The 26,835-nt window shown below is 44.5% G+C and overlaps 2 protein-coding genes across 3 annotated transcripts in view; both read left to right on the top strand.

Annotated features, from left to right (window-relative positions):
- Positions 1-2,508, top strand: part of zc3h18 (zinc finger CCCH-type containing 18) — a 46,071-nt gene extending 43,563 nt beyond the window's left edge. The window contains exon 19 of the mRNA XM_080762524.1: positions 1,102-2,508. Within this exon, the coding sequence (XP_080618650.1) occupies positions 1,102-1,324 (223 nt within the window). The 3' untranslated portion in view covers positions 1,325-2,508. The remainder of the gene's footprint in view (positions 1-1,101) is intronic.
- Positions 2,509-6,197: 3,689 nt separating this feature from the next.
- The window catches only part of tango6 (transport and golgi organization 6 homolog), a 39,648-nt gene continuing 19,010 nt past the window's right edge, over positions 6,198-26,835 (top strand). For both annotated transcript variants that reach the window (XM_080760955.1, XM_080760956.1), the window contains exons 1-13: positions 6,198-6,347; positions 7,287-7,951; positions 8,642-8,761; positions 9,227-9,377; positions 10,823-10,929; positions 11,747-11,909; positions 13,487-13,548; positions 14,788-14,903; positions 15,082-15,477; positions 15,797-15,923; positions 17,252-17,452; positions 21,166-21,309; positions 21,413-22,162. In XM_080760955.1, coding sequence (XP_080617081.1) covers positions 6,299-6,347; positions 7,287-7,951; positions 8,642-8,761; positions 9,227-9,377; positions 10,823-10,929; positions 11,747-11,909; positions 13,487-13,548; positions 14,788-14,903; positions 15,082-15,477; positions 15,797-15,923; positions 17,252-17,452; positions 21,166-21,309; positions 21,413-22,162 — 3,051 coding nt within the window. In that variant the 5' untranslated portion in view covers positions 6,198-6,298. The remainder of the gene's footprint in view (positions 6,348-7,286; positions 7,952-8,641; positions 8,762-9,226; positions 9,378-10,822; positions 10,930-11,746; positions 11,910-13,486; positions 13,549-14,787; positions 14,904-15,081; positions 15,478-15,796; positions 15,924-17,251; positions 17,453-21,165; positions 21,310-21,412; positions 22,163-26,835) is intronic.

A 26,835-nucleotide genomic window follows, 5' to 3' on the forward strand; every position in this document is an offset into this window, starting at 1 on the left:
ACTTCCTGTGTCCAAGACGTCCACAGACGTCCAGGGAATTACCGTTATGCGGTGCCCAAGACGTCTGTGGATGTCTTTGATTTTTATTAAAAAAATAACATTGGGAAATATTTTGTGTTTCATGTAAGTGTTGTGTGGGCACACAATGTGTTCTTGCTACTATTATAGTATAGTAATATTAATACAGTATTTATAATGTGTTGTACAAATACTGAAATTGATCAAAGTTAATCTACGATTGTTTTTATGACACTCATAATTGAGTCCTCGTGTGCCTAATTGAATAATAATGATTAGAAATGGCACAATGTGTCTGTATATTTGTATAAGCTACTCACAGTTGATGCTGTACGTACAGTACATATGATCAAGCCTTTAGGTCCAACGATTTCTGCAAGACGGGTTTCTGCACAGATACTGAGCATCACCTCGTTATTTAAATCCTTATACAGTAGTCGAACACAGTGGTGGCAGCATGATGCCCTGGGAATGTTGTTCTGCTATAGGGACCAGAGACACATGCAGGGACATGCAGGAAAATATAGAGCAATCCTGAGTGAAAACATTTTTTTTTACCATAGTGCTCAGGATCTAAATGACAAGCCTTGATGCAGATAGCTGAGCAGGGAGGCATTGGGTCCCATTTTTATAGTCCTTGGTATTTATAGACTTTGGTGTGACTCCGCCCGGGGATTGAACCCCGACCTTCCATTGTCAGGGCGGACACTAGCCACAACCACCCAGCTGGTTCATCATTGTCATAGGTCTTAGTAATGTGCTCTTGGGAATTTCCTCTTTTTTTCCAAATACAAGTCTTTTGTTTGTACAAAAGACTTGTATTGTCAAATCAATAATGAAACATAGAGGGTATGCGCGTGGCATCATCATACCCGGAAGTTACTGGCAAAAAAAACGACTTCATGGCCTTGACAGCTCATACATCCAAACAGAAAAGTATCTGATTGCATTAAACAACGTTAAATGACATTAAACTGACTTTGCCATTCGATTTGCCACTCACTTTATGCATGCGCATACCCTCTATAGACAAAGCATTATGGACACATGACACTGACACTGTATACATTTTGCCCCCCATAGGAAACGGCCTATGCCCCCATCATCCCCCAAGGCGCCTGGGAAAGGCCCAACGGTGCCATCATCAGGCAAACCTCCTGCACCAGCCTCTGGTTCAACCACTGGACCGGCGTCTGGCTCAACCAAACCCAGCAACACACTGTCGCGTCGCGAGGAGCTGCTGAAACAGCTGAAAGCTGTCGAAGACGCCATCGCTCGCAAGAGGGCAAAGATCCCCGCGAAGTAAAGAGCCCCACGGCTTGTCCGTCTGCCTGCCTGTGTATCCCAGTTTCCCAGGCAACAGTGAGGGTCATGGGGTTGAGCCGTACCAACAAATCCCCCACCCCGACCCTTCAGTGATGAGATGTACCGTCTCACTGGACTCGTGTAAAAATGTGCTCTGTCCCACACGTGTATAGAGGCTGTTTGTATAAGTGGATCATGAACAAAAGTGGCGGCCACACAAAAACATTTTCTCCTCTCATCCTCGGCGAGAGGATGGGGTTGTGTTCCATTTTAGATCATTGTTCGCCCCCTTCTGCCCTAGTTCTGTTGTCCTTGTAGGGGATTATGAACGTGGTGGCGCAGTTTACCGCACTATTTAGAAGGGGGGGAATGTACAAGGGCATCTTGGGAGAAGAGGATGGTTCTGGCAATGACATTGTTCATTGTGGGAAAAAAAGAAAAAAAAATGTCCTGAAACAGAATGGTAGCAACGGTGAACTTTGACATTCGCTACTCACTCTGGTCCTTTAAGTGAAAAGGAAGAATCTTCCTCATGTTGTGTTTGATGAATACGGTGAATTTATATACACCAAATCTATTCTCTTGTATGTCTGTCTCCCCCGAGGCCACCCCTCCCCCTTTATCCTCTCCAATTTCACGTCTTATTCTCAGTGTCCTGATTTTTGTTTATTTTTATTATTCTTTTCTTTCTTCTTCCTTTTGATTTGCGTGGAGTGGTTTGACTGTTGGATCCGTTCTGTATACACAGGATATCAATTAAGTCAAAATAAAAGGTTGTTTGTACAAAGCCATGAATATCTTAAGCATTTGTATTCAGCCGACCACTTGATTCACGATGGTCCCCACCGTAACCCATAACTTAGTGCTCCTACTCTAAGCTCTGTGTTCTATGGCCGAGATGACTTTTCATACCATGTACAATAATGTTCCGCCGTCATCAGATTTTTCGCAACTATATGATTATAGAAAAACTATTTGGCAGTGATGTAAAGTAGTGCTTTTTAAAAAAGAAATCTGCAGCATTTTGTTTTCCTTCTTAGCCCTTCTCAAGTGATGAACCAATGTTTTTATTTGTCTCGCATTTTTAGTTGTCACAGAGTACGAGAGATGTTGTTGGGGACACTTGGAGACGAGAAGTATCTGTCTTGCTTTTGAGGAAGAAAACTTCTAAATAAACTATTTTGATAACGAGAACGCCTGATGACATTCTTTTCTCTGCCAAGGCGCCCAGTTCAACAGTGAGACAAACGTTAACTGGTCAAGAAGGTGCTTATCATCGTCTAAATCCATGTTTATATTTTGTCACACACGGTCAAAGTTGGGCTTTTCCCAACTAACAGCACACATTTTGACCAATGCTCAATACTTGGGAAATCACCTGCATTGTAGTGTTTGAAAGCAAACAGGGGTAGCCTGTGGTAGATGTCAGAAACTTTGAAGTGATTCTACATTCTATTACTATTGTTTACACATTTGGTCTGGCTAGCGTGTGTGTGTGTGTGTGTGTGTGTTTTCAATTAATCTATCATGGTTCAAATGGAGTGTGTGTGTGTGTGTGAGTGTGCCTGCCCAAGATTCTAGCAGGTGTTAGATTCAGTTGTTTGATTCAGTATTTAGACATTTGATATTCATTTTATAAGACTTATAAACAGAAGTTACAATGGCCAGGGTTTGTATCAGGGGGCGTCCCTTAAACAAACCCATTGTAACTTCAAGCTCCATTTTAACCATGCTTCCTTGAAAACACCTGTCCTGGTTCTGGTGACTACTGCTCTCCTAATACGTGAGGAGGCCATGTTTTTTTTTTCAATTACATTTTTCATTCATTTTATAAACATTCTTTGGAAAATGAAAAAAAAAAAAAAAATCTGATCTACAAAATATTTTCAAAAGTATATGAGTCAACCAGCTCAGTGGTCTTGTGATTAAGAGTGTCCGCCCTGAGACTGGGACGTCGGGTGTGTCCAGGGGGTGTATTTGTACATCATGTCAGTATCAGTTCAATTCAATTCAAATCATTCACGTGTGCATTATTTGCGCACACACAATATATGCTGCATGACAAATTGAGATTGGTGATGCAATGTGATGATGACAGTGTATTAGTCAAACAGCTGAGTAGGTTGCTCTTCTTGTGGAAAGAGGAAGTCAAAGAAATACCTAGGCTATCCTATCCCCGGCCAATTTCCATTTCCTCATGCTTGCGGTATTTCCCAGGTAGTAGGCAGGACTATAAATATTAAGGCATGGTGTCTGCAGCCGCATGCCGGTTATCAGCAGTGCACAGAGATTATACAGCAACATGTTTGGACTATACAAACTACAGGTTAGTGTGAGAGGTCTTTTTTTTTTTTTTTAAGATAACGTTTAAGTTTTGTGAAACACTTAAACCCGTTTTGTTGTAAATAGTAAATTGTATTCTAATTCTTTGCATTGCAGGTCCTACTCATGGGAGTATTTTTCAACCCCGCGTGGACATCCAAACTACCGTGCTATGATGAAAGCGAGCTGGACAGCGAAGCTCAGAAGAAGCTCCAACGGCACTACCCACAGGCGTCTGAGCCGCGGTTCACCACCGGTCCTAAAGTCTGCGACCCCATGCTCTACAGACAGTCCGATGACATCGCCAACCGCTCTCTTTCTCCCTGGCGGTACATGTGAGTTAACGTCTCTTTCGTTTTAGACTAAGCTATTGTGTTTGTGAATCAGTGGACCATGACACAGCTTAAACACAACTCTTCTTTACTTTCAAACTCAGAGTAATAATAACGAGCATGTTGTATATCAAGACTGAAGTAGTCGATCCCAGATAATCCCCCGCCAATCATCACAAAGGCAACACAGGAATATGCAACGAGTGCAGCACAATCGAACAGCTGTCAGTGAGACAGCATAAGGGCTATCTATCCCGAATGCTGAAAATGTAGCCTATTTCAAATTGATTAATAGGAATAATAGCCTGTTATAATGTATGCTAGCCTACATTATAAATTCAGGGATATAGGCAACCTTAGGCACAGGTGCCAAATTTGGCACAGGGGAGGGTGATCACTGGCACACTGACTGATTTAGTCAGTTAAATGAAGTCTCCTCATTATACAAATTACATTCTGCACATAATTCTACGTCCATTCAAACTCCTAACTCTCACATGGGGATGGAGTCTGAGAGAGTTCATTGGGTTAGATCATAGATGCTAGAGTAAATATTGATCATTACATCCTGATGTGAAAGAACACATTTCTAAAGAAAACATAAAGGTTATGTATAGACAATCAAAATCATTTGGACACATTTCATTTTGATGTGGTGTCATAATTAACAGACTACGACATTTAAAACATGGCACTTCATGTCAAAAGGTTTGCTGACTTTTAGGCTATAACTTAGACTAATCAAGTTCAACCCTTGCATGTATAGGCAGGCCAGGCTATAGAGCTCATATCATAGTGTTATATATTGATGATGAATTGGCCAATAAAGGGCTGACTGAGTTGCCTGGTTGTATCATTACAGAGCCAACACTAACGATGCCAGATTCCCACGGACGATCGCTGAAGCCCAGTGCCTGTGCACTGGATGCCTCATGATCAATGATGAGGGTGTGCACGAACACCACGGCTACAACTCCAGAGTCCTGCTCCAAAACAGGGTGGTTCTTATGAAGGAGAAATGTGAAGGAGGACGAGGATATCGCCTCAAACCAATGACAGAGCGTGTGGCAGTTGGTTGCACGTGCGTCAAATCAAGAAATGTTTTCTAAAAATCCACTACAGATGAGATGACACGTTTTTATAGAAAAAAATAGTAGTGACATGTTTCACGTGATGTTGTTGTTGTGTTTGTTTTAAAACACTTATTATACAGTCTGAGAGTCTTCCAAGGCTGTTATTTTAGGGTTTAGGCCTATGCCTATCTGATTTCAAATTAACAAATCAGTGATTTGTTATTCTGGCCTATATTAGGCTAACTATCTACTGTTTATGGCATGGTAACCTGGTACTACATGGATTGATGGTAGATTTCTTTTTCCCCTCTTTTTTTGGTGATAAATCTGCCATCTTTTAAGCTATAAAGTAATTTAATTTATCTGCAATAATATTTATTTATAGAGGATATTTATGTATGTCTAATATTTTGGAACTTGTAATAAAGTTAATATAACTTGCTAAATTTAATCAATCTCTTTTTGTCAATAAAAAGAGATTGGGGTGGGGAACTGTGACGGACATTGTGCATTTGTTTGTTTTAACTATATGTAATGTATGTGTTTTTTTTGTTTTTAGTTTTTTAATTTGTTCTGTATTTATGAACTGATGTTTCTTCAAATATTTTGTTTGTATTTGTGCTGCCATGGGATGTGGGGGGTGGGGGGTATAAAATAATTGTTTTGAAAATACTTTGTCGTAAAGAAAAATCAATAAACATGTTAAAAAAAATAGTAGGCTATTTCATTTAAAAAAATCTTCTTTCTAATTATTTGTTCGGCCCCAAAAATGTTTTTATAGAGGGTATGCGCATGCATAAATTAAGTGAATGGCAGATCGAGTGGCAAAGTTAATTTAATGTTGTTTAAAGTCGTTTAATGCAATCAAATAGAGTTATCTTTTTGGATGTATGGGCTGTCAAGGCCATAAAGTAGTTTTTTGTCACTCAGTAAGTGTTCCCACGGAAATTCCGTGTTTGATGATGATGTCACACGTACGCATACCCTCTATTGTCATGACTTGTCAGACTTCTTGGGACGTCCCACGCTTTTCTTCCTTCTCTATGCAAAGCAGTCTACGACGTCATACGATCAGTTGGGCTGGCCAATCGCAGGTTCATGCGCTATATGACGTATAATACCGGCGACACGTGCAAATGTTGTTGAATGTTGATTACATTAGCCAGCAGCATGTGTTCTTCCGATTGTCCAGAAATGTAGTTAGTTGTATAAATAATTCTCTGGTGTTCACAACTTAATGTAGCCGAGATGACTTCTGCTATTCTCTCTACATTAAATGTCTTGACGAAACCTCTCGGTAAGTGCATAGAATGTTAAATCAAGACAGACATTGCGAAACAGGAGAGCACAGCTAACAGCTACAGGCTACAGCTGGATCAAAAAGTCATAAGTCCTATAGAATGAATCTGACATAACTTAAGACTATTATAGGTAAGAGTCAGTATCATTCTGAAGTGTTTTATAACTAGGGTACACTTTACATGCCACCTACCGTACGAATTGTCTGTCTGGTGAATTGAAAATGGTAAATGGAGGACCCTGAAGTCTAGTGCTTTTCCTGGTTTAATCCTCGTAGCAGTTTTGTATTGACTTGTGCTTTCGTTTGAAATGTACCCAATTACCCATTCTACATACTGTAAATAAAATGTTCAATCAATCAAATAAAGGCCCCTGTCACTCTCGCGTCTCGCCATTCAACTTGGAAGTTGTTTAACTTTCCTAGAATCCTGTCTGTGCATTATTTGTTGAATGAATTTTGTATGACGATGGGACTGTCATTAAACACGCTGTGCAGCCGTGAGTTTTCTATATTGTATTAGAATTTGGAAGCACTTGTTTTAAATAAATCACCAACAAGGTGGCACACAGGATGTTGAGTGATTTACAATGAGCACTTTCTAACTCGAACACTTTAATTGAGCGAAAGTTACTCATAACATCAGTGTTGACAAAGATATGTGTCTCAACTCTTGATATTGGTGACCCCAGCACAGACCCTAACCCTAACCTCCCCCGGGGCAGCACACCTAAACCAAACCCTCTCCCGACCCCCAGCGCACCTCGGACCAATGCGCGTCGGATCATTGCTCCGTCGGATCATAGTATGCCTCCCCTAGGAAAGACATGTGGATTGCAGCTTTTAACACATTGTAATAACCTGTCTTTTCTAATGTAATTATTTATGCACAACCGCGGACGACCCGTGGAATAATGTTGCCTTTATTAACATCCCCAGAGGCCTCTGCTGTGGGCGACGCCCAGTCCTCACAGCAGGAGGCCTTCGTGGCAGCGCTGCAGGCCAACCGAGCTCTGCTGTTGGAGCAGCTGCAGTGTGAGACGGGCCTTGGAGACGTGAGGGAGCTGAGGGAGGAGGTGATGGCGGAGGCAACCTGGTTCTCTAGTGACACAGAGGACGCTATATGGAACTTTGTTCAGGAGTGTCTCCTCCTGCTCCTCGCTCTAGCCAGACACCTCTCGGTCCAGCTGGCGCTCTTCAACCAAAACTCTGCTGTCTCGGCAGCAAGGCTGCGCACCCCGGAGATGGCCCCGCCCTTACCCCCGGACGTTCTCAGCGTAACGCAACAAAAGACTCTCGGTGCGGCGCTCCAGTTTGTGGTCTCTCTGGGGCTCAGCCCCTACTTGGCACCGGGGGTGGGTGTGCCGTTAGGCCACAGGTCTGCCTTCGGGGCGATGGTGGGAAAGCTGGTCCTCCGTGGTGAAGTGGTGCCTGCAGTGGAACGCCGTCTCTTCACGACGTCCCGTGTCCTGCTACAGCTGGCGGAGCTGTCGTCCCTCGCAACGCTGGTTTTCACGCGGCACCTCGGAGACGTCATGGCGGCTCTGTGTCAGCTGGGTCACCGGCCGCATCGGGCAGACGGAGGCAGTAGTACAAAAGAGATGGTAATAAATTCATACCTCAATTTTATGTTGAATGAAGAATGTCTGTACACACTGCAAATTAGGATGCGACAGAGTCAAGGGAAATGAGAATTAAATCTTGGTTATTTATTGGAAGTGTGCTGTTGTTGGCCATCAGACATAACTGTCAAAACTCCCCGTCTCCCTGACAACACACTGCATCCATGTACCCTCACTTTACGTCCTAACTTTTACTAGAAGTATCATTTTAACACTTATTTTGATTGATTGAAATATGTATTAACAGTTTGCAGAATTACAGTACATTTCAAGCTCAAACTCAATACAAAGACTGTTAACTGTGAGTGGACGACCCAATTAACTTAAGCATTACACTTGTTTACAAGAGGGTCCACCTTGTTCAATTTATCAAAACATTTAGAGACGTACAAATAGACACTTCTATATAGTCAAAGAACAGAACAGGAATTCATCATAAAGGAGGTAAAAAGGGGAAAGAAACATACAGTGAGGGGAAAAAGCTGTGGGCGGTGTGGATTGGATGGATTTCACTGTAGTTAAATAAATAAATCAAGAATGATGCAACTTCTCCATCCATTTGCATCGAGTCCACCGACGTAGAGGTGAGATTACGACCTGTTGTTTTGCAGCTGACATAGAAATAGTCTGTTCTCACTTCTGAGTGATATGCTTTGTTTCCGTTTCTTGTAGGTACTTAGTATTGAAGAGCGCAAGACGTGCAGGGAGGCCCTCCAAAGCATTCTGGGTAAAGTCTACCAGCCAATTGTTGTCAAGGAGCTACTGATCCTCCAAGGCAGGCCAACAAAACAGGTGTGTGGTGTGTGTTCTTGACTTGGGGAACAGAAAGCTCATGTGGACAGTCTCTAAACCGTTAACTTAAATTTGTAACTGTGACAGCCCTGTGACAGCCCTACTAGGGCTGTCATTAATTGTCACACGAATGAATGCGATTAACAATTTTAATTTGTTTTTGCATTGGAACATATTTGGAACATTACAATTTGTATTTTCTTAATCACAAATTGCACAGGGAAGATATGACAAATAAATAAATAAATATTTTTTTTCTTCCCAATAAATGTATAAAATAGCAGAAATAGTTGATAAAGTGATGTGTTGTAAGCTTGGACATTTTTCAATATGGAAACAATTGAAACTTTAAAAAAAATAATTGCGATTACGGTATCTCAAATAATTGCGCTAGTTGCGCTAATAATTGTGCTATTTGTGACAGGCCTATAGGCTCACGTGCACCTCTCTGTGTCTCTCTCCCAGCCTGTCCCAGCAGCAGCGGGTTCCAGTAGGGCTGGTCTGGGATCAGCTCCCCCGTGGCTCAGGCGTCTGTGTGGTCAGCTGTTGTCTGAGCGGCTGATGCAGCCCAACGGAGTCCAAGCTGTTGTGAGAGCCATCCTGGAAGGGGGGCCAGGTGAGATCAATGATGGAGAGACCATAGCCATAGAATGGTAGACGCTCTGGGGCGTCTGTCTGTACTCAAGTGAGGGCCAAGCTTCTGCTTGGTTGGTGCTTCACTAGTCTTGCTCACAGCGCAGCTTCACCTTAGCGCACAGCCGCGGACAGAAGAAGCTGACGCCCAACGTCATTCCGGCTTTTTAGACAGCTGGTGGATGGAAAAGAAGCTCCACCTCCGCAGGTGACTGATGAGACGGACAGATTCCCAGAAACGCTCTCCTCTGTGTCAGTCAGCCGCGGGGGTGGAGCTTCTTTTCCATCCACCAGCTGTCTAAAAAGCCAGGAATGACGTCGGGCGTCAGCTTCTTCTGTCCACGGCTGTGTGCTAAGGTGTAGCTGCGCTGTTAGCCAGACAACTTGTATTGCGAGAGACAACAGTCTGGCAACGCGAGACACAGAGCGGACGTTCGGATCTGACAAGTCCCGGAAAAGACGCGCTGTGATTGTCCAGTAGTCACTTGAGTGGCAGGCTGGCAGCATGGCGTAGCGTGTCTTCCGCTCTTCCGTCCTCACGTCGATACAAGTCGCTCCAATTAACTGCAGCGTCCAATGAGGCATCTATGTTTTTGCGAATTCAGTGAGCACTTACTATGAGACCTAGTAGATCATGTCTGTCTGTCTGTCTGTCTGTGTGTGTGTCTGTCTGTGTGTCTGACCTTTGTGCCCATATATGGAGCTGAGTGATTTGTTTGTGATTGATGCAACACACTCCATATTTGGACGTATAGCTGCTTTGGGGACTCCTTATATGGTTATGGCTAAGTTAAAAACTTAACTTAAAAATAACTTAACTTAAATATGTACGAGCTGCGTTCGCTTCCCGCATTTGCGCGTCTTACTGGTTGTATATCTATGTAATGGGAGAGACCACAGCAGAGAACATGGTCATGACAGAACATCAGGAAGCAGGGCTGTTACCATGTCACATTTAATTGTGTTTTGGGCATTGGAAATTGGAACATTATGAATAGAAATTACATTTCTGTTTGGCTTTCAGGCTTCGTAATAAAAAAAAAGTGCATAGGACAAATATACCATGAATTGACAATTGATTATACTTTACAAGCTTACATCTGCTATTTCAGATTTTTTTTTTATGTATGAACATATTTCCTCATGGAAACAATTATGATGATTATGACAAAGGAAAGAAAGACCAGACAAGGAAAGTGAAGGAGGGAGAAGGAAGGATGCGAAGTTGACTTTGCCCATCTGTTTTTGCTCTTGTTTTGGAAACAAGGCTCTAATATAAGATCATAATGGTAGATTTAAGCATACTACCTTTTTAAAATGTGTTCCTAACTTACTATCTTACTCTGTGTACTTGCCAGGTTTTCCATTGATCCATTTAGCAGCTAGTGTTTCTTAATGCTAGTAGTTAGTAACCTTCATGTCCACCAGGTGGCGACCCAGACTGGAGGAAATGTGATAGTGTGGCCAGAATCTTAGCAGCTTGCCCTCAGCAGTCTGTGTCATCAGACGACTACTACAGGCAGGTGTGCCCTCAGGTAAGACCGAAGACACACACGCACGCACACGGAAATGAATAGAGGGTATGCACATGCATAAAGTGAATGGGAAATCGAGTGGCAAAGTGACTTGGCAAAGTGAGTTTAATGTTGTTTAACGTCGTTTAAGGCAATCAGATAGGACTTTTCTGTTTTGGTGCACGGGCTGTCACGGCCAGAAAGTATGGTAGGCACGTCCAAGTGCCTACTAGGCAGGGTACTGCATTAACCCATTTTGGGCGGAAACCCCTTTTGGTGTTTTAAACAATATGTTATAATTTAGCTATTGGAAAAATAGCAGATCTACAAGCTCGTAGCGTGCCACCGAGTGGCGCGCTACGAGCCTGTAGGTCTGCTATTTTTGAAAAATCATTAAAATGTGGCGCAAATCATTGAATATATATATATTTCAGAGCAAACATTTTTAACTAAAATATTTGCTTCTGGTGGGGTCCCTAGAACTACATATTTTGAGATGGGGGGGTCTGTGGCCCAATAGAGATCATTCTGGGGGTCCTTGACATGAAAAAGGTTGAGCACCACTGACATAGAAACATAGGTTTTTCAGAAAAAATTTAGGATTTAAAAGCCTTTTTTTTTAAATCGACCTCAGTCCAAAAAGGTTCGAAACGGCTCGAAACGTTACCACTTTGAATAAATAAATCTCGGAGCAGAAATTGGTGTGCGGATTGTTTCATTTATAAACACACAGGGAAACGCATATAATATTGCTGGAAGACAGGAGACGGGTCTGTTTTAGACTTCTGAATTTCCACTTCTTTTCGACTAGTAATTCCAGCAAATATATTTCGGTCAGATTCTAGACCTGCTGCACCTGAAGGATAGGCTCACCGCCCTGCAGTTCCAGCGGGTGGCCACTAGAGTGCTGGTCATCATCGTGGAGGACAAGCCCCAGTTTGCCCAGCGCTATCTCCTAACTCCTCTCCTGGGACCTCTCCGGCGCTGTGCCACCCCCACCGGTCAGAACTACACTTATGTTTTACTTTACTATGTTTGTTCATCATCCCTAGCCAGGACCTTTGGGTTCTTTTGTCGAGCGTAGAGTGATGGGAGATTAATCGACAAACACATTACGGTATCGGACGATTTTAGTTGTTTTTAGATTAAAGGGCATCTGTTCGATTAATCAATCAGACCGATTAATTAATCGGTCCGATTAATCGGTCTGTCTTTACAGATAATCGGCCATAACGGCAATTAATTATATCGGATATCGATATCACCCAAAATGTCTCATCGGCACAGGGAGGCATACGATGGTCCGACGGAGCATTGGTTAGACATGCGTCCGCACCTCGGACTAGCGCCTGCTCCCGTGCTTGCGGTTATGGTTAGGTTAGGGTTTGAGGTGGGTTGTCGTTTTTTGGACCAGTGACTAGTCTGACCAAACACATGCACCCATCGGCACATCCCTAGTCGAGCGTCATGTTAAAACGGGGGGGGGGGGTGTCCACCAATTTTGTTCTTGACTGAAAACGCCAAGGCGCTCGCCTAAAACCGCTGTCAAAGGCCAGAGTTGAAAATACTGTAGTATTTTCAGTGCTCGGCAACGTATAAACACATGAGTGAGCAAAATAAACATTCATCGCCTCGTTACGCTGCTGGGGTTTAAAAAAAAACGCATCGCTAACATTGTAAACGATCATAAATAGATCAAATATAAATGTAGATCGGCTATTTCTTCTATTTCTTTTACTTTTTTTTTTAAATGTATGAAATAATGTATATTTCAGGTATTTGTCATATCTGCCCTGTGTAAGTTTTGATTTTCAGGCAAACGGTATTCTTTATTCATATGTTCCAACGTTTAATGCCACAAACACAATTAAATCGTTAATTGCAATTATTTGTGTGACAATGAATCGTCAACTTAAATTTGTAATCGTGACATTTCTACTTTTGTTAACAAAAATGAAATGAATTGAAATGAGATCAAAGCAACTATTAGACCACATGGTTCACATTTCAATGTATGTGTTGAGGGTACTGTGCTGTATTCCTGGAACAATGTCCAGAGAAGTGAGCTTAGTATAGCAGTTAATTACCGCTGTTAGTCACATAAAATGAATTATTCTGCACACTGACAGCTTCTTGGAATGGAATGTTCAGTGATATTTACGTGTGCGTGTGCGTGTGTGTGTGTGTGTGTGTGTGTGTGTGTGTGTGTGTGTGTGTGTGTGTGTGTGTGCGCGCGCGTGCAGGGCGTATTATAATGGCTTGATTAGCCCTTCACACAGTAGTTGTAATTGCCTATACATCTTTCTCACGGTCTTCTGTTCAACAGCCCATTTCCAATTGCAGTTGATATGATATGACATTCTGCATTATTTGGCCATGGATCCTCATTTGATATGATATTTTTTTGGAACCCCAATAGCCACTGTAAAAACCAGTGTTAAGTTCCATTTGCTTCCTCACTTATTAATCATTTAACCCTCTCAAGGGCCACGTTTAAAATCCAGAAGCTGTGGGTGTAAATGTGGACTTGTAGAAGGCATATCATTAGTAAACCTAGTTGTCTGCGTCTGTTTTCCAGGTGATTCTCAGGTTGCCGTTGAGGAGTTGGAGATAACGCGCTGTGTGGAGGATGTGTACAAGGTGAGATGGAAGAATCATGGAACCACGTACAATACAGTCTAGTGTGTTTTATAATGATGTTGTCAAGTGTTTTATTATGTTCTACTATTTTAAAATAAACAAAACTAGTTGGGCGGAAATGTGCATGACCTACATTGGGTGTTGTATCATTACAAAGGCTAGGGGATCTTCCTGTATCTACATTCTACTGGGAGGGTGGCGGGTGCAGTAAGTTTGAAGCCGATCAGTCCAGCAGTGACCGAGATTATTATAGTTATAGTTAGTTGCTGCGAGAGAGAGGTCTAGCCCACACCAACTCGGGATTCCTGGATCGCTGCCCTCCACAATTTCCTATCCAACATCAGGTTATTGAGTTCTGCAGTGTTGTCAGCCAAGCTTTGGTTGGCTCCCATAGGGTCAATTTACACACACACACACACACACACACACACACACACACACACACACGTCTATAGATGGTGTGCTTCTTTCCCCTCTTGGCTTTTCCCTGGGTTGGCTCCCATAGGGTCAATTTACTTGCCTCAAGTTCTGTGTGCCTGACGCAGTGCCCGGCCAGCCTCATCCTTCTCTCTCTTGACTTTGTCCGTGACCCGTGGTACTGTAGGTAAAATTGTCTTCCTCTGTTGACTTGGCAAAGACAAAAAAACGACTTTCTTGGCCTGGCAGTGTGCCCAAGACATTATCTGCTGATCCGTTTGCAACATTAGCCCTGGTGGACAAACGCGGACAGACTCATGTGTAGATGTCTCGCCTCTTACGGAGCCAACACTGTAAAAGATGCCCTGCATATTGACTCGGGTATGATCATTGTCTTTGTAGGTCTGGGTGCTAGGAGGGAACAGTCCTTCAGTCCCCATGTATATTGATTGGGGTATGACTATGATCATTGTCTTTGTAGTTCTGGGTGCTAGCAGGGAACAGTCCTTCAGTTCCTATGTATATTGATTGGGCTATGACTATGATCATTGTGGAATTGTCATTCCTCAATTGAGGAACTTGACATTTAAATTCATGAGCAGGCTGGATCGCTCACTGAATGGACTCATTGGACAGATGACAGACCCAGGCCGTAGCTCTGTCCATCAGAGGACACTGGCATGAGTGCCTCGCCTAGAGTAGTAACCTGTGAGGCTGGGTAAATGTACTGTATTTATTTTATTTGTATTCTCGTATATGTGATGTACTGTCTTACCTTGTGGGCCACGAGCCTGTAATAAAGTTTATATATTGTCTTTGTAGGTCTGGGTGCTAACAGGGAACAGTCCTTCAGTTCCTATGTTGAAGGCTCTGGAGGAAGTGCTTCCTGTTCTCTTCACGTTGCTGTGTTTCACCAAGCAGAACGTCTCTCACCTACGGTACCGTCTGACAGTTTCATTATTATTGCTCTATGATGGTTTGGTTCCGTATTGCATGTGGTCATCATCTTTTTCACTTTGCAAGCCAACGGCTGCCAGGATGACCATGAGAACACGTTGAAATGAAGTGGTTACATTATTTTATTGTCTGTGCTCTCTGTGTGTGTGTGCTCCACAGCGCCCCCTGTCAGGAGATCCTGCTGTGGTACTTGGGTCACGCTGAGCCCTTTGAAGCGCTGTCCGCTCTGAATCAGCTCTCTGGCCTGGTGGTGCCACCACAGTCTGGCCTGAGGGGGCAGACGCACGGGGTGCCACCACAGTCTGGCCTGAGGGGGCAGACGCACGGGGTGCCACCACAGTCTGGCCTGAGGGGGCAGACGCACGGGGTGCCACCACAGTCTGGCCTGAGGGAGCAGACGCACGGGGTGCCACCACAGTCTGGCCTGAGGGGGCAGACGCACGGGGTGCCACCACAGTCTGGCCTGAGGGAGCAGACGCACGGGGTGCCACCACACTTTCACTTCACTCCCGGGAGCGAGGGAGGGGCCAGGCTGACCCCCAAAGAGACTGCCAGGTGACGACGGCACTGGACAACACAGTCCATATTAACACTATCAGACTAATTATGCTGTGGACGTCCTGGGAATCAAAACCATGGGGTGCCTTGGACGTGTATAGGTGTTTTTCATTGATATTTCTTTTTTAAAACGTGCTTTTCAGAGTAAAATCTGCATCATCTGCTGGCACTCTAGCGCCATTCTTTTTTAAGAATTCCCCGGCAAAAATAGCGATAATATGCTGGTTGACTGCTAAATTATGAGCAAATATGTGTGTGTGTGCGTGTGGGAGGCTGGGGTGGTAGAACCTCTTTCAACTGTGTCTGTCTCTCCCAGTGATGAGGATGACGTGCTGTATGAGCGCCTGGCAGAGGAACAGTGGAGGCTGGACTGTCTGATGCAGATATTGGCAGAGCTCAAGGACAGCGATCTGCCTGGGGATTTCTTCCTGGAGCTGCTGCAGGTGCAGAAAACGCACGCACACAGCCATGCACACACACACACACACACACACACACACACACACACACACACAGGAACTGTCATAGTAGTACGTGTAGTACATCATGTGAGGGCTAGTTTGACAAAACCTCTGGGTTTTTATCTCTGCTAGCCTGTCTTGATAACAACAAACAAATTGTGCAGTGAGATACTTAAAGAAAACCCTCTCGGAGCACGCTATCTCTGCGCGTCCTTTAATGAGTGAAGTTAAGAACAGACAAAGGTATTAAGGATTTAACATGTATTTAATCAAATAGCTTAAAGTTAAAAGTATTACAGATTGAATAATAGAATGAATATGAAATGTACTACATGAGATCTCATGGGATACAATTCCCATAATTATTTGGTGCACTGCTCCTCCTTGTGGATAGGGGGGAGAGCTGTCTTACTGAGACAACATGTAGTCCAGGAAGGAAGTGAGCCCAGTGTCCATGACATCAGAGACACCGGGCTCACTGCTACAATCTAAAATATCTATCCCTGCCCATTTTATACATTCATGAAGCCAAATCGGTGGATTCCAGATGACGATTTCTGCATGTTCCCCTCGATACTTCTGCTTTTCCTCTGGGTTATGCGACGGTCAGTTTAGTCAGAGAGTTAGCCTGCAGGACAAAGCATAAGGACGAACCATACAACATATAGAAAATATGGAACTGCGTGATGCCGAGAGGCCTCTTGACCTCTCCTCTGGTACTTCCGTTTTCCTTGCTTAACATCTGAGTGTCAATTTATAGATTTCTTATCAACCAGCTCATATCAGAGGAGCGTTTGATGCTGTATGGGGAAAACACAGTTACGGAAATATGGGCATACTTTCACATACTTTCAAATACACATACGAGTGTATTTGTCATCATGTGGTCATATAGATTAAAGGTTAAACATGGATGAATCAATATCCTGATATATTCCAAATGTATAATACATTTGTATTTAATCACATTATGCCTTTAAATAAATGGCTTTTTATTAATGATTTAGATAATAATATGATCAACTGGATATAATAATTGGATCTCTTTAAACAATAAATGCACACATGGCACACATCATTCATTTTTTGAGGGTTTTCTTTACATAGACACAAGGACAACACAGCAGACTTACATACAAAACAGTTACTTACATAATATAATAATCATTCATTTCTTAAGAGCCTGCCCAGGGACTACAGATGAAATTTAGCTTTGGCTAACTCTGGCCCATTTACATTGTGATTAATGAGCTTTGTCCCTGTCAAATAAATAAATAAACCAACACCTGTTCCCATCTCTTCTACTGCAGAAACTGACCAGCTGGACATCAGAGGAGGACCAGGAGGACCAGGAGGTGGAAGTGGACACGTCGTCCATGACTCTCCTAGAGGTGGAGCAGCACCTGTCGGGGCGTGCGGCGGGGCGCGGCGAGAGGCTGGCCCTGCTACAGGTTCTGGCTGTGGTCTGTGACGTGCTGCCACATACCCTGCTACTGAGGAAGACCACACAGGTGATATGAACGGGAGCACTTGGTACTGGAGTTAGTGGAGTATAGCCTGGAAACCTCTGAGCCTCTTCAGACTCCACCGTAGCCCGTAGCACCGGCCGTAGCACCTGTCCCTAGCCTCGACGACCTTGCAGGCTTATGTAAAGGCTAAAATATGTCATGGAGATAGCATGTTATGCCTGGTCATTATTGAGCTGCCATTCTAAAGCATTCTATAGTGTTTATAGTTTAAATTCTACTGTTAGATGGATGATAGGTTCTCTTAGTTTACTTATGATCCTAGATAACTGTTATTTATTTTTTATTATTATTATTTTAGAGATTTTGGGAGCTTTTTCTCTCTTTAGTTTACAGTAAGTTGACAGAACATGGGGAGAGAGGGAGATAGTGACACGCTGTCAGGCTGGATTAGCAGCTTAGGTGCCCGGACCGCTAAGACGGCCTGGGCCCTAGATGACTATTTCTATGCATTTGATATTATATTACCTTGTTCTTGCTTATTGTACGGTAAGAGCATCTGCTAGATGCTTAAATTGTGAGTAGTACCAGCACAATCTTAAGCCTAATTTATACTTTGATACACAATTGTGTCGTGACACAGTGGTGTGCCGAAGTCTAACTTGGGCTTTCACAGGTGAGACGGTAGGTTGAAGGTGCTCAACATTTGAAGGTAAGCTAGTAACGCTGAGTTATACATGAAGAAGGTGAACGTTACTCAAATATGACACTTAACCACAACGCAGGGTCGTTGCTAATGGACAGATTCTAAGTGTTGTTCATTCCAATGCCAAACGACTCAAAATACTGCACTGTGGTCGTGATATTTGTATTTGGCTTCGCTCCGACAGCATAGAAGTATCCATAAATGCTTGAGTTCAACACACCACATTCATGCCTTTAGAACAAACATGCACATGTAACCACTAAGGCCTGTAGCCACAAAGCACCTCAGTGTACAGCAGAAATGTACTGATCAGAGCCTAACTTAATCTCAAATGCCGTGAATCACTCCGAGGTGCTCTAAGTATGGGGGTGCATACTTAGTTTAGACTGGTTAAGGTTAGGTTTAGGTGTGCTGCCCCGTGGGAGGTTAGGTTTTTAGGGTGAGGGTTTGAGATAGGTTGTAGTTGTAGGACTAATGACTGGTCTAACCAATGACTATAGTCTAAACCAAAAACTGTCTAAACTAAGTACTGCACCCCTCCCTCCAGTGTGCACTTGGCATGACCAAACACCAGGATATACAGGATGACACAAGTGAAGTATGACAGTTTGCCACACAGTCAAAGTTAAAGTTCCAGTTCTACTTACTTTTCTTTAGAAAGGTATCACTAAAGGTACCGATTACCAGTCATGCGTAATCGGTAGCGATCATAGAAAGGTCTTTCTAAGCGTTCTAAAAATGGGGGCTTGGCCCAAGTTTATTTTAATCTCCATGTTTTCAAAGCCAAAAAAAGTTGTGAACCAGTCAAAGAGACATGTTGATTTATGTTGTGCACCAAACAGCAATGACGACGTTGGCGTTCTAGGAACAAATGTTGAGCAACGGTTTCACCAATTTGGGAACCCATTTGGTAAAATTGTGTAACAGGAACTCATATTGGCTCCTCCCCTTTCTTAGTCCACTTCCTCCTGGGTGATTCTTTCTGTGTTTATTCCTACTAACAACAACACTACATGTTTAGGGGCTTACTGCTGGTGGATTCTGTTGTTGAATCTGTCTTGAGAGATTAGGGTTTCACAAAGGGTGCAGTCTAATGCCAAAAAGAAGAAGACATGTTTGGATAGAGCTGAGAGTGTGAAACATTGGAGCATCATTCAGAAAGTGGGTAGTATGTGGGCTAAGACGGACGCAGAGCTCCCATTCTACATTGGACGTGAATAGATGTGTTGACTGTGGAGAAGTAGAGAGGGGTCGTGTGTGTGTGTGTGTGTGTGTGTGTGTGTGTGTGTGTGTGGCCATCTAGTAGCCTTCACAGCCTGCAGAGCTTAAGGAACCGTTTAGTTTAGCGTTAGACTGAACCACTGTAGCTTTAATGTTATTGATCTGGGTGATGTGAGCTTGTGAGAAAAAGCAGAGAAGTTTAAGTGGTTCGATGTTGCTAACTTTCACTTCAACGGCACTATAAATTACATTAATTGGTCGGAGTCAGTACTTAATCCTGTAGGGAAACATGCATTCCACCTGGTTTATAAAAATATTGGCTCTCTGTACTAAAGTTTGTTTTTCTTCACGAGACCATATTTGCAGGGTGAACGGCAATTTGTTTGGCAGAATATATTTGTTTCTTAACCTGCTTGTCCCATTTGAACTCAGGCCTCTGCCTGCTATTGTACCGAGGCAGCACATTTTTAAAACCTGCCTGTGTTCCTCTGGATGTTAAAGCAGGCCATGTTGAGTCATGCTTCCACACAAAAATAGCCCGTTTCATCTTCCTCTGGGGGTTGAGTGATGAGAGTGAAAGAATATATAGCACAGAGATGTGTAAGCTAGCCACTGCCGACTGTAGATCAGCTATTGGCTGACCCGACTGGCTGTCGGCCAACTCGGTCGACTGAACTTTGTAGACCTTTCTTAAAGATTTTGAAAGTGGTTATTTCTGTATTTTGGGTTTTCATTCCCTGAAGAAGACCTCCTATGTCGAAACGTTGGATTCTTGTCAATAGATATACAGCATCGTGGCTACGAGTGTGCAGCCTTTTTCTCAATTTTTATTTGTCTTTTGGTTTTATAAATATTGAACCAATTAACAAGGTAGATGCCCGACAAGAATAGAATAATAGACCAAGTTACAAGTTAACTACATTTTCCAGTTAATGAAAACTAATGATTTTGGACATACAAGGTTTCTGAGCAACAGTGGCATTATGGTCCTTTTGCCTGAGAAAAGACATTCCCTTACAGATAAGGAAACGTCTGATAAACTTTGCTGAGCTCAGCATATAAGTTCTTATTTTTAGCCATCTTATCTGTGGGCGTCCCTAATAGGTTTGTATAGTATAGTAGAAGGTTTTGGCTGTGAGCCGGCCAAAAGTGTTATGGAGCTTGTGTACTGTATAGCAGTGGTTCCCAAACCTTTTAGTCTGTGACCCAATAGAGAAATTACACATTTCCCGGGACCCAAAGTAGTGAAAACCGCAGAACTACAAGCTCACAACGTGTCCCTTTGCATCGTGAGCTTGTAGATCTGCTCTTTTCTTAATTTCTTAATTATTATTATTTCTTTAATTTATGTCTCTTAGATTTGTTTGTTTATTTGCTTGTTTTATCTTTTTTTTTTTTTTTATGTGGGGAGGGGAAAGTCCTTTGAAAAAATAGTATTTTTTTTTTCAAAAAAGGAGACTGACGCCTCCTCTCCGATTAGGAGGCGTCAGTGAATCCACGCTATGTGTCTGGCCAAGCCTGGCTATAAAAACTGGTCTGTGACCCACAAATGGGTCCCGAACCACTCTTTGGGAAACAGTGTATAGGACCCCCTTGAAAAATGAGATGCTGCATCTCAAGGGGCTTAGATACGGTCGTCTTGGAAGCTACTTAGTCCATTATCTTTATACATTATCCCCTCAAATTGAGGCATACCATTGATTAGCTATTTCTCACATGTATGCCTGATGTATACTTGGTTGCATGCCCACCATTTCCGTTTCCCTGCACCTTTAATCACACACAGATAAAACCCTGTGATAATATAACCCTATCTTCCTCTTGTTCCAAGGTGGTGGACTTCATGGTCTCCCTGCTCCAGAGGGCCTGTGCTGGTCTGGAGCGATCCCCAGCTGCTGCCACGGAGAGCCCCGTAGAGAGCCAGACTCTGAGCATGGGCATGGGGCTGGTGGCCACCATGCTCTCTGCTCCTCAGGTACGGAGGGACCACTGGTCAAAGTAGATTCAAAATGTTACACACATCTCCTGGTGCTGATGTGGTGTGCTCTTCCATTTCCCTCTTGGTTTTAATCCTAAAGGTCGCTGCGGAGGACTATGCGTGTATGAAGAGGCTCCTCCCCCCGCTGGAGGAGCTGTCCCAGAAGCACCCCGACGCCGTCATCCAGGAGCTGGCGTCCGGCCTGCGGGCCGTCATCGCCACGCACGGCGCCTGCAAGTTGGAGGACCTCCCACGAGCCGCGCGGTCCTCCACGGACACCGCGACGATGCGAAACAACAGCAGGGTGCCGTCTGAGACCGAGCTGAAGATAAACAACAGCAGGGTGCCTTCTGAGACCGAGCTGAAGACGCAGCCTCGAGCAAGAGACTCCCAGCTGTCACAAAGCAGCTCCCGTTCAGCCACCGCGCAGTCTAGACCCGGTCCGCACGTGACTCGCACACATCCCGCCGACAACGGAGCGCCCGCACGGCCTACACACACCTCAAAACCCGTCCGAACTCAAGCCGGTTCTGTGGCCGGTGAAACCCAGGCCCGAGACGGCGGTACTCCTCCACCCCGGACGGATCCACCCGATCCTGGGCAGAGCAGACGCACCGATACCCCCCGTGGAGGGCTTGCACCAGAACGAGGCCGGACGGGAGGAGGCGAGAGGAACCCGGGGGGCGTGACGACGGGTGACCCCGCTGCTTCCACCGGGCCCTTCTGGGACCTGCTGCTGGAGGCGTGTGACCCTGAGGTGGTCACCAGAGCAGTGGCCCTCAGGACACTGACACGGATGGTGCAGGAGGGAGACCCGGAGGCCGTCCAGGCCCAGGAGAGGGTCCTCGTGGTGGGTTGTTCTCGTCCTTACTATTGTCTTTGATATTTTATGACAATTGGAGAGTAAAATGAAAACTAACCAAGATGAGTAACCAATATCAGTGCTAGACTGTCCTACAGAGGTTGTGTATAATAGCACAGTCCACCACTGTGTGTGTGTGTGTGTGTGTGTGTGTGTGGCCATCTAGTAGCCTTCACAGCCTGCAGAGCTTAAGAAAGCGTTTAGTTTAGCGTTACAGACTGAACCACTGTAGCTTTAATGTTATTGATCTGGGTGATGGTGCAATGAATCACAGACACAGAGTGAATAAGAAGCTATATGCTTCGTTCCACCACTTTAACAAAAAACTATTGCTGGCACCACTTCGGAAAATTGCAGATTAATATCTCATATCCAGGAATTCACATTATAAACACTTCAACTAGGCAACTTGGGTGGCGCAGCGGCAGCGCTTAAGTCTCTGCCCAGCCCACCACAGAGGTTGTGGGTTTGAATCCACCGTGGAACATCTGGCTTTGTCGAGCGTCTTTATCTATGCGACCACAATTGGCCCGTGTTTCAGGGGAGGGAATCCGGGTGGCCTGAGGCGGGGAGGGTGATATTGGTCATTGCATGTCCTACGGCCTGAGGCGGGGAGGGTGATATTGGTCATTGCATGTCCTCCTACGGGCTGAGGCAGGGAGGGTGATATTGGTCATTGCATGTCCTACGGGCTGAGGGAGGGTGATATTGGTCATTGCATGTCCTCTTACGGCCTGAGGCGGGGAGGGTGATATTGGTCATTGCATGTCCTACGGGCTGAGGCGGGGAGGGTGATATTGGTCATTGCATGTCCTACGGGCTGAGGGAGGGTGATATTGGTCATTGCATGTCCTACGGGCTGAGGGAGGGTGATATTGGTCATTGCATGTCCTCCTACGGGCTGAGGCAGGGAGGGTGATATTGGTCATTGCATGTCCTACGGGCTGAGGCAGGGAGGGTGATATTGGTCATTGCATGTCCTACGGGCTGAGGCAGGGAGGGTGATATTGGTCATTGCATGTCCTCCTACGGGCTGAGGCAGGGAGGGTGATATTGGTCATTGCATGTCCTCCTACGGGCTGAGGCAGGGAGGGTGATATTGGTCATTGCATGTCCTACGGGCTGAGGCAGGGAGGGTGATATTGGTCATTGCATGTCCTCCTACGGGCTGAGGCAGGGAGGGTGATATTGGTCATTGCATGTCCTCCTACGGGCTGAGGCAGGGAGGGTGATATTGGTCATTGCATGTCCTACGGGCTGAGGCAGGGAGGGTGATATTGGTCATTGCATGTCCTCCTACGGGCTGAGGCAGGGAGGGTGATATTGGTCATTGCATGTCCTACGGGCTGAGCTGGCACCTGTCAGTAGGGAGTGTTGGGCGGGAGGAGTAGGATGAAAGCTCTACGTCCTCCCTCCCGGTGCGGGCTCCTCACTGGCAAGTTGTTTCACCCGGTGCTGAATTGCCTAAGCTGTAATCCTGGTCGCTACTCTCCCTCTGCCAACCTGGGGAGAGCCCTGAACTGAGCTCATGCTTACTTCAATGCATGAGGAGTGAGCTTCTTATCACCCGACGGGTGATCAGACACCCCGGCTAACCAAGGGGAGGCAGTATTACTGCACGTTTTTTTGTGAGGGTACAGTACCTACCCTAGGGGACACAGGAGGGAGAACATGCAAACTCCACACAGAAAGACCCTTGTCCATCTAGGGTATGAGCGCTGATAATGCAGAGGAGAGAACACGCCCCACAGAGCCCCAGGTGGGAAACCCGGGACCTTCTAGCTGTGAAGCGGCATCGCTACCTACCGTGCCCCATACAATTCCACACACTGCAGGGTTTTGACTCAGTCTTGTTGAAAATAACCTCAATCTATAGGTTAGCCTTGATGGATGCTACCTGTCCTCGCTGCCTTGCACAGATACCTTATAGTAACAACAGGGCAGTGGAGCTGTGGGTCAAGTGTGTGTATAAAAACAATGGAGGTTATACTGTACCTATGTAGGTCTTTGTCTCCCCTGTCTCCGTCTCCTGGGACTCTGTGCATATGTGTGTGTTTGCGTGACTAGAGTATGATTAATTGATGGGCATGTTGAACCTGTGCCCCCAGGGGGGGACGAGGAGGGGACAGTCTTGTTAAGGTGGCATGATGTGGGCAGTGAGGGAGGGATTAAGATACACTCATTTAGTATTCACTGTAATGAGGGTACCTTAGAGCACTGCATGTGTGCTATTGAAAAATAGCAGATCTACAAGCTCATAGCACGCCACCGAGTGGCACGCTACGAGCTTGTAGGTCTGCTATTTTTGAAAAATCGAAGAACGACTGACATAGAAACATAGCTTTTTCAGAAAACTGTCAGGATGTAGAGAACATTTTTAGAATCTGATCTCGGGTCAAAATGGGTTCGATATAACCTCACAAGCCTTCCTGTCACAACTCCAGATCCCTTACTGAGCCCTCCCTTTTTCTGACCATCCTTTGTTTTATGGGTGGGTAATCCATCCTTTCATATGTCTCCCTGCATGCCCTTTCTATCTCACTCTATCATGTCTCCTCCACCTACATGAATCCCTGTGCTTCTTCCCATCCTTCTACCGTCCTGTTTTAAGCACCCTTTCCACCCATGTAGGCAGTGTTGATTTTGACAGCAAATGTTTTATTTGGTTTCAGTCATATCCTTTTGAATAAAATGTACTTTAGTTTTAGTCGTATCATACTTTCGACTAAATCCGCAATTGATTTTGTCCACTGATGCCATGCCGCGTTGTAAGCTTGTAGATCTGCTATTTTCAGAGCGCAACCAAAGATTAAATTGCTTTTCTATTTAGTTCTATTTGACTACTTTACTAGTCCATCCATTTTTGCAAACATTTTTGTCTGTTTTTTTATTTGCTGACAAATGTAAATATATTTAGTCTTAGTCATCATAGCTTAGTTTTTATTTTGTGTGAGTGCGACAAACTTCGTCATAGTTTCAGTGGATGAAATGTCTCTCTCCTTCTCCATGCTGTTCTCGGAGGCTCCTCATCTCCTCGTTCAGCTCCCTGGAGGGGGACGCTAGCTACTCAGAATGCGTCCTATATTATGTCTTATTAATCTTATTATTACCTCCAGCTCTCTGTCGCTTGGCCTCTTTGGCACTCTTTCATCCAAGCCACTATTTTATATCCATGCTTATGTGTGTCACCCCCTCCCTCCCACCCATCACATTTAATCCTCTGCCTCACCCGGCCTCTTCTCTTTAACCCTGCATGTCCACCCTACCTAACTGGTTTATTCCCTTTGATATTGGTATTACATTGATTCGGTGCAATCAAAAAGCTGTGCCGTTCTCCGTTGCCGGATTGAGCACAGACTAAGCAGCATTAATTTATTGGGTCTGTGTTTCTAAGCTATATATACTCTAATAAGCATTATAGAGGCGTTTCAACAACTGCCGGAAAATCGACTTGTACCCTCTCATGTATCTTTATAATAATACCACCATAGCCGCGGGACTGTCACTGTTCCAATATATAAACTTTATTACAGGCTCGTGGTCCACAAGGTAAGACAGTACATCACATATACGAGAATACAAATAAATAAAAATACAGGACATTTTCCCAGCCCCACAGGTTACTACTCTAGGTGAGGCACTCATGCCTGATGGTAGAAGTGTACCTTACAGAACTACGGCCTGGGTCTGTCATCTGTCCAATGAGTCCATTCAGTGTCCTCTGATGGTAGAAGTGTACCTTACAGAACTACGGCCTGGGTCTGTCATCTGTCCAATGAGTCCATTCAGTGAGCGATCCAGCCTGTTCATGAATTTGAATGTCAGGTTCCTCAACAGAGCCATGAATGTACTAATGTAGTGAGACCCAATGAACAGAAAAGCCCACTGGCTCTAGTGCTTTTTAACAGGATTCGAAGACAGTCATTATAGGCTACTTGAAGTTTGCGTAAGCTCTCCTTCTTATACTTCACCCACAGTGGAGCGGTGTAGAGAGAGCTGCAATAAGCTCTAAAGAGGTTTACCTTAACATCCGATGCTGCACAATGCTCACATTACAATGCATTACATGTATTCCCATTTTAGATCTCACTGCATCTGTTGCTGTACTCCCACTCAACAGCACCTTCCACCTGCTATTGAGTGATCTGTAAAATCTACTCTCTGCATCTGTTACTGTAATACTCCCACTCAACAGCTCCTTCCACCTGCTATTGAGTGATCTGTAAAATCTACTCTCTGCATCTGTTACTGTAATACTCCCACTCAACAGCTCCTTCCACCTGCTATTGAGTGATCTGTAAAATCTACTCTCTGCATCTGTTGCTGTAATACTCCCACTCAACAGCACCTTCCACCTGCTATTGAGTGATCTGTAAAATCTACTCTCTGCATCTGTTACTGTAATACTCCCACTCAACAGCTCCTTCCACCTGCTATTGAGTGATCTGTAAAATCTACTCACTGCATCTGTTACTGTAATACTCCCACTCAACAGCTCCTTCCACCTGCTGTTGAGTGATCTGTAAAATCTACTCACTGCATCCGTTACTGTAATACTCCCACCTTCCACCTGCTGTTGAGTGATCTGTAAAATCTACTCACTGCATCTGTTGCTGTAATACTCCCACTCAACAGCACCTTCCACCTGCTATTGAGTGATC

Source organism: Protomyctophum bolini (assembly GCF_963924005.1).
Source record: "Protomyctophum bolini genome assembly, chromosome: 4".
Taxonomy (NCBI): domain Eukaryota; kingdom Metazoa; phylum Chordata; class Actinopteri; order Myctophiformes; family Myctophidae; genus Protomyctophum; species Protomyctophum bolini.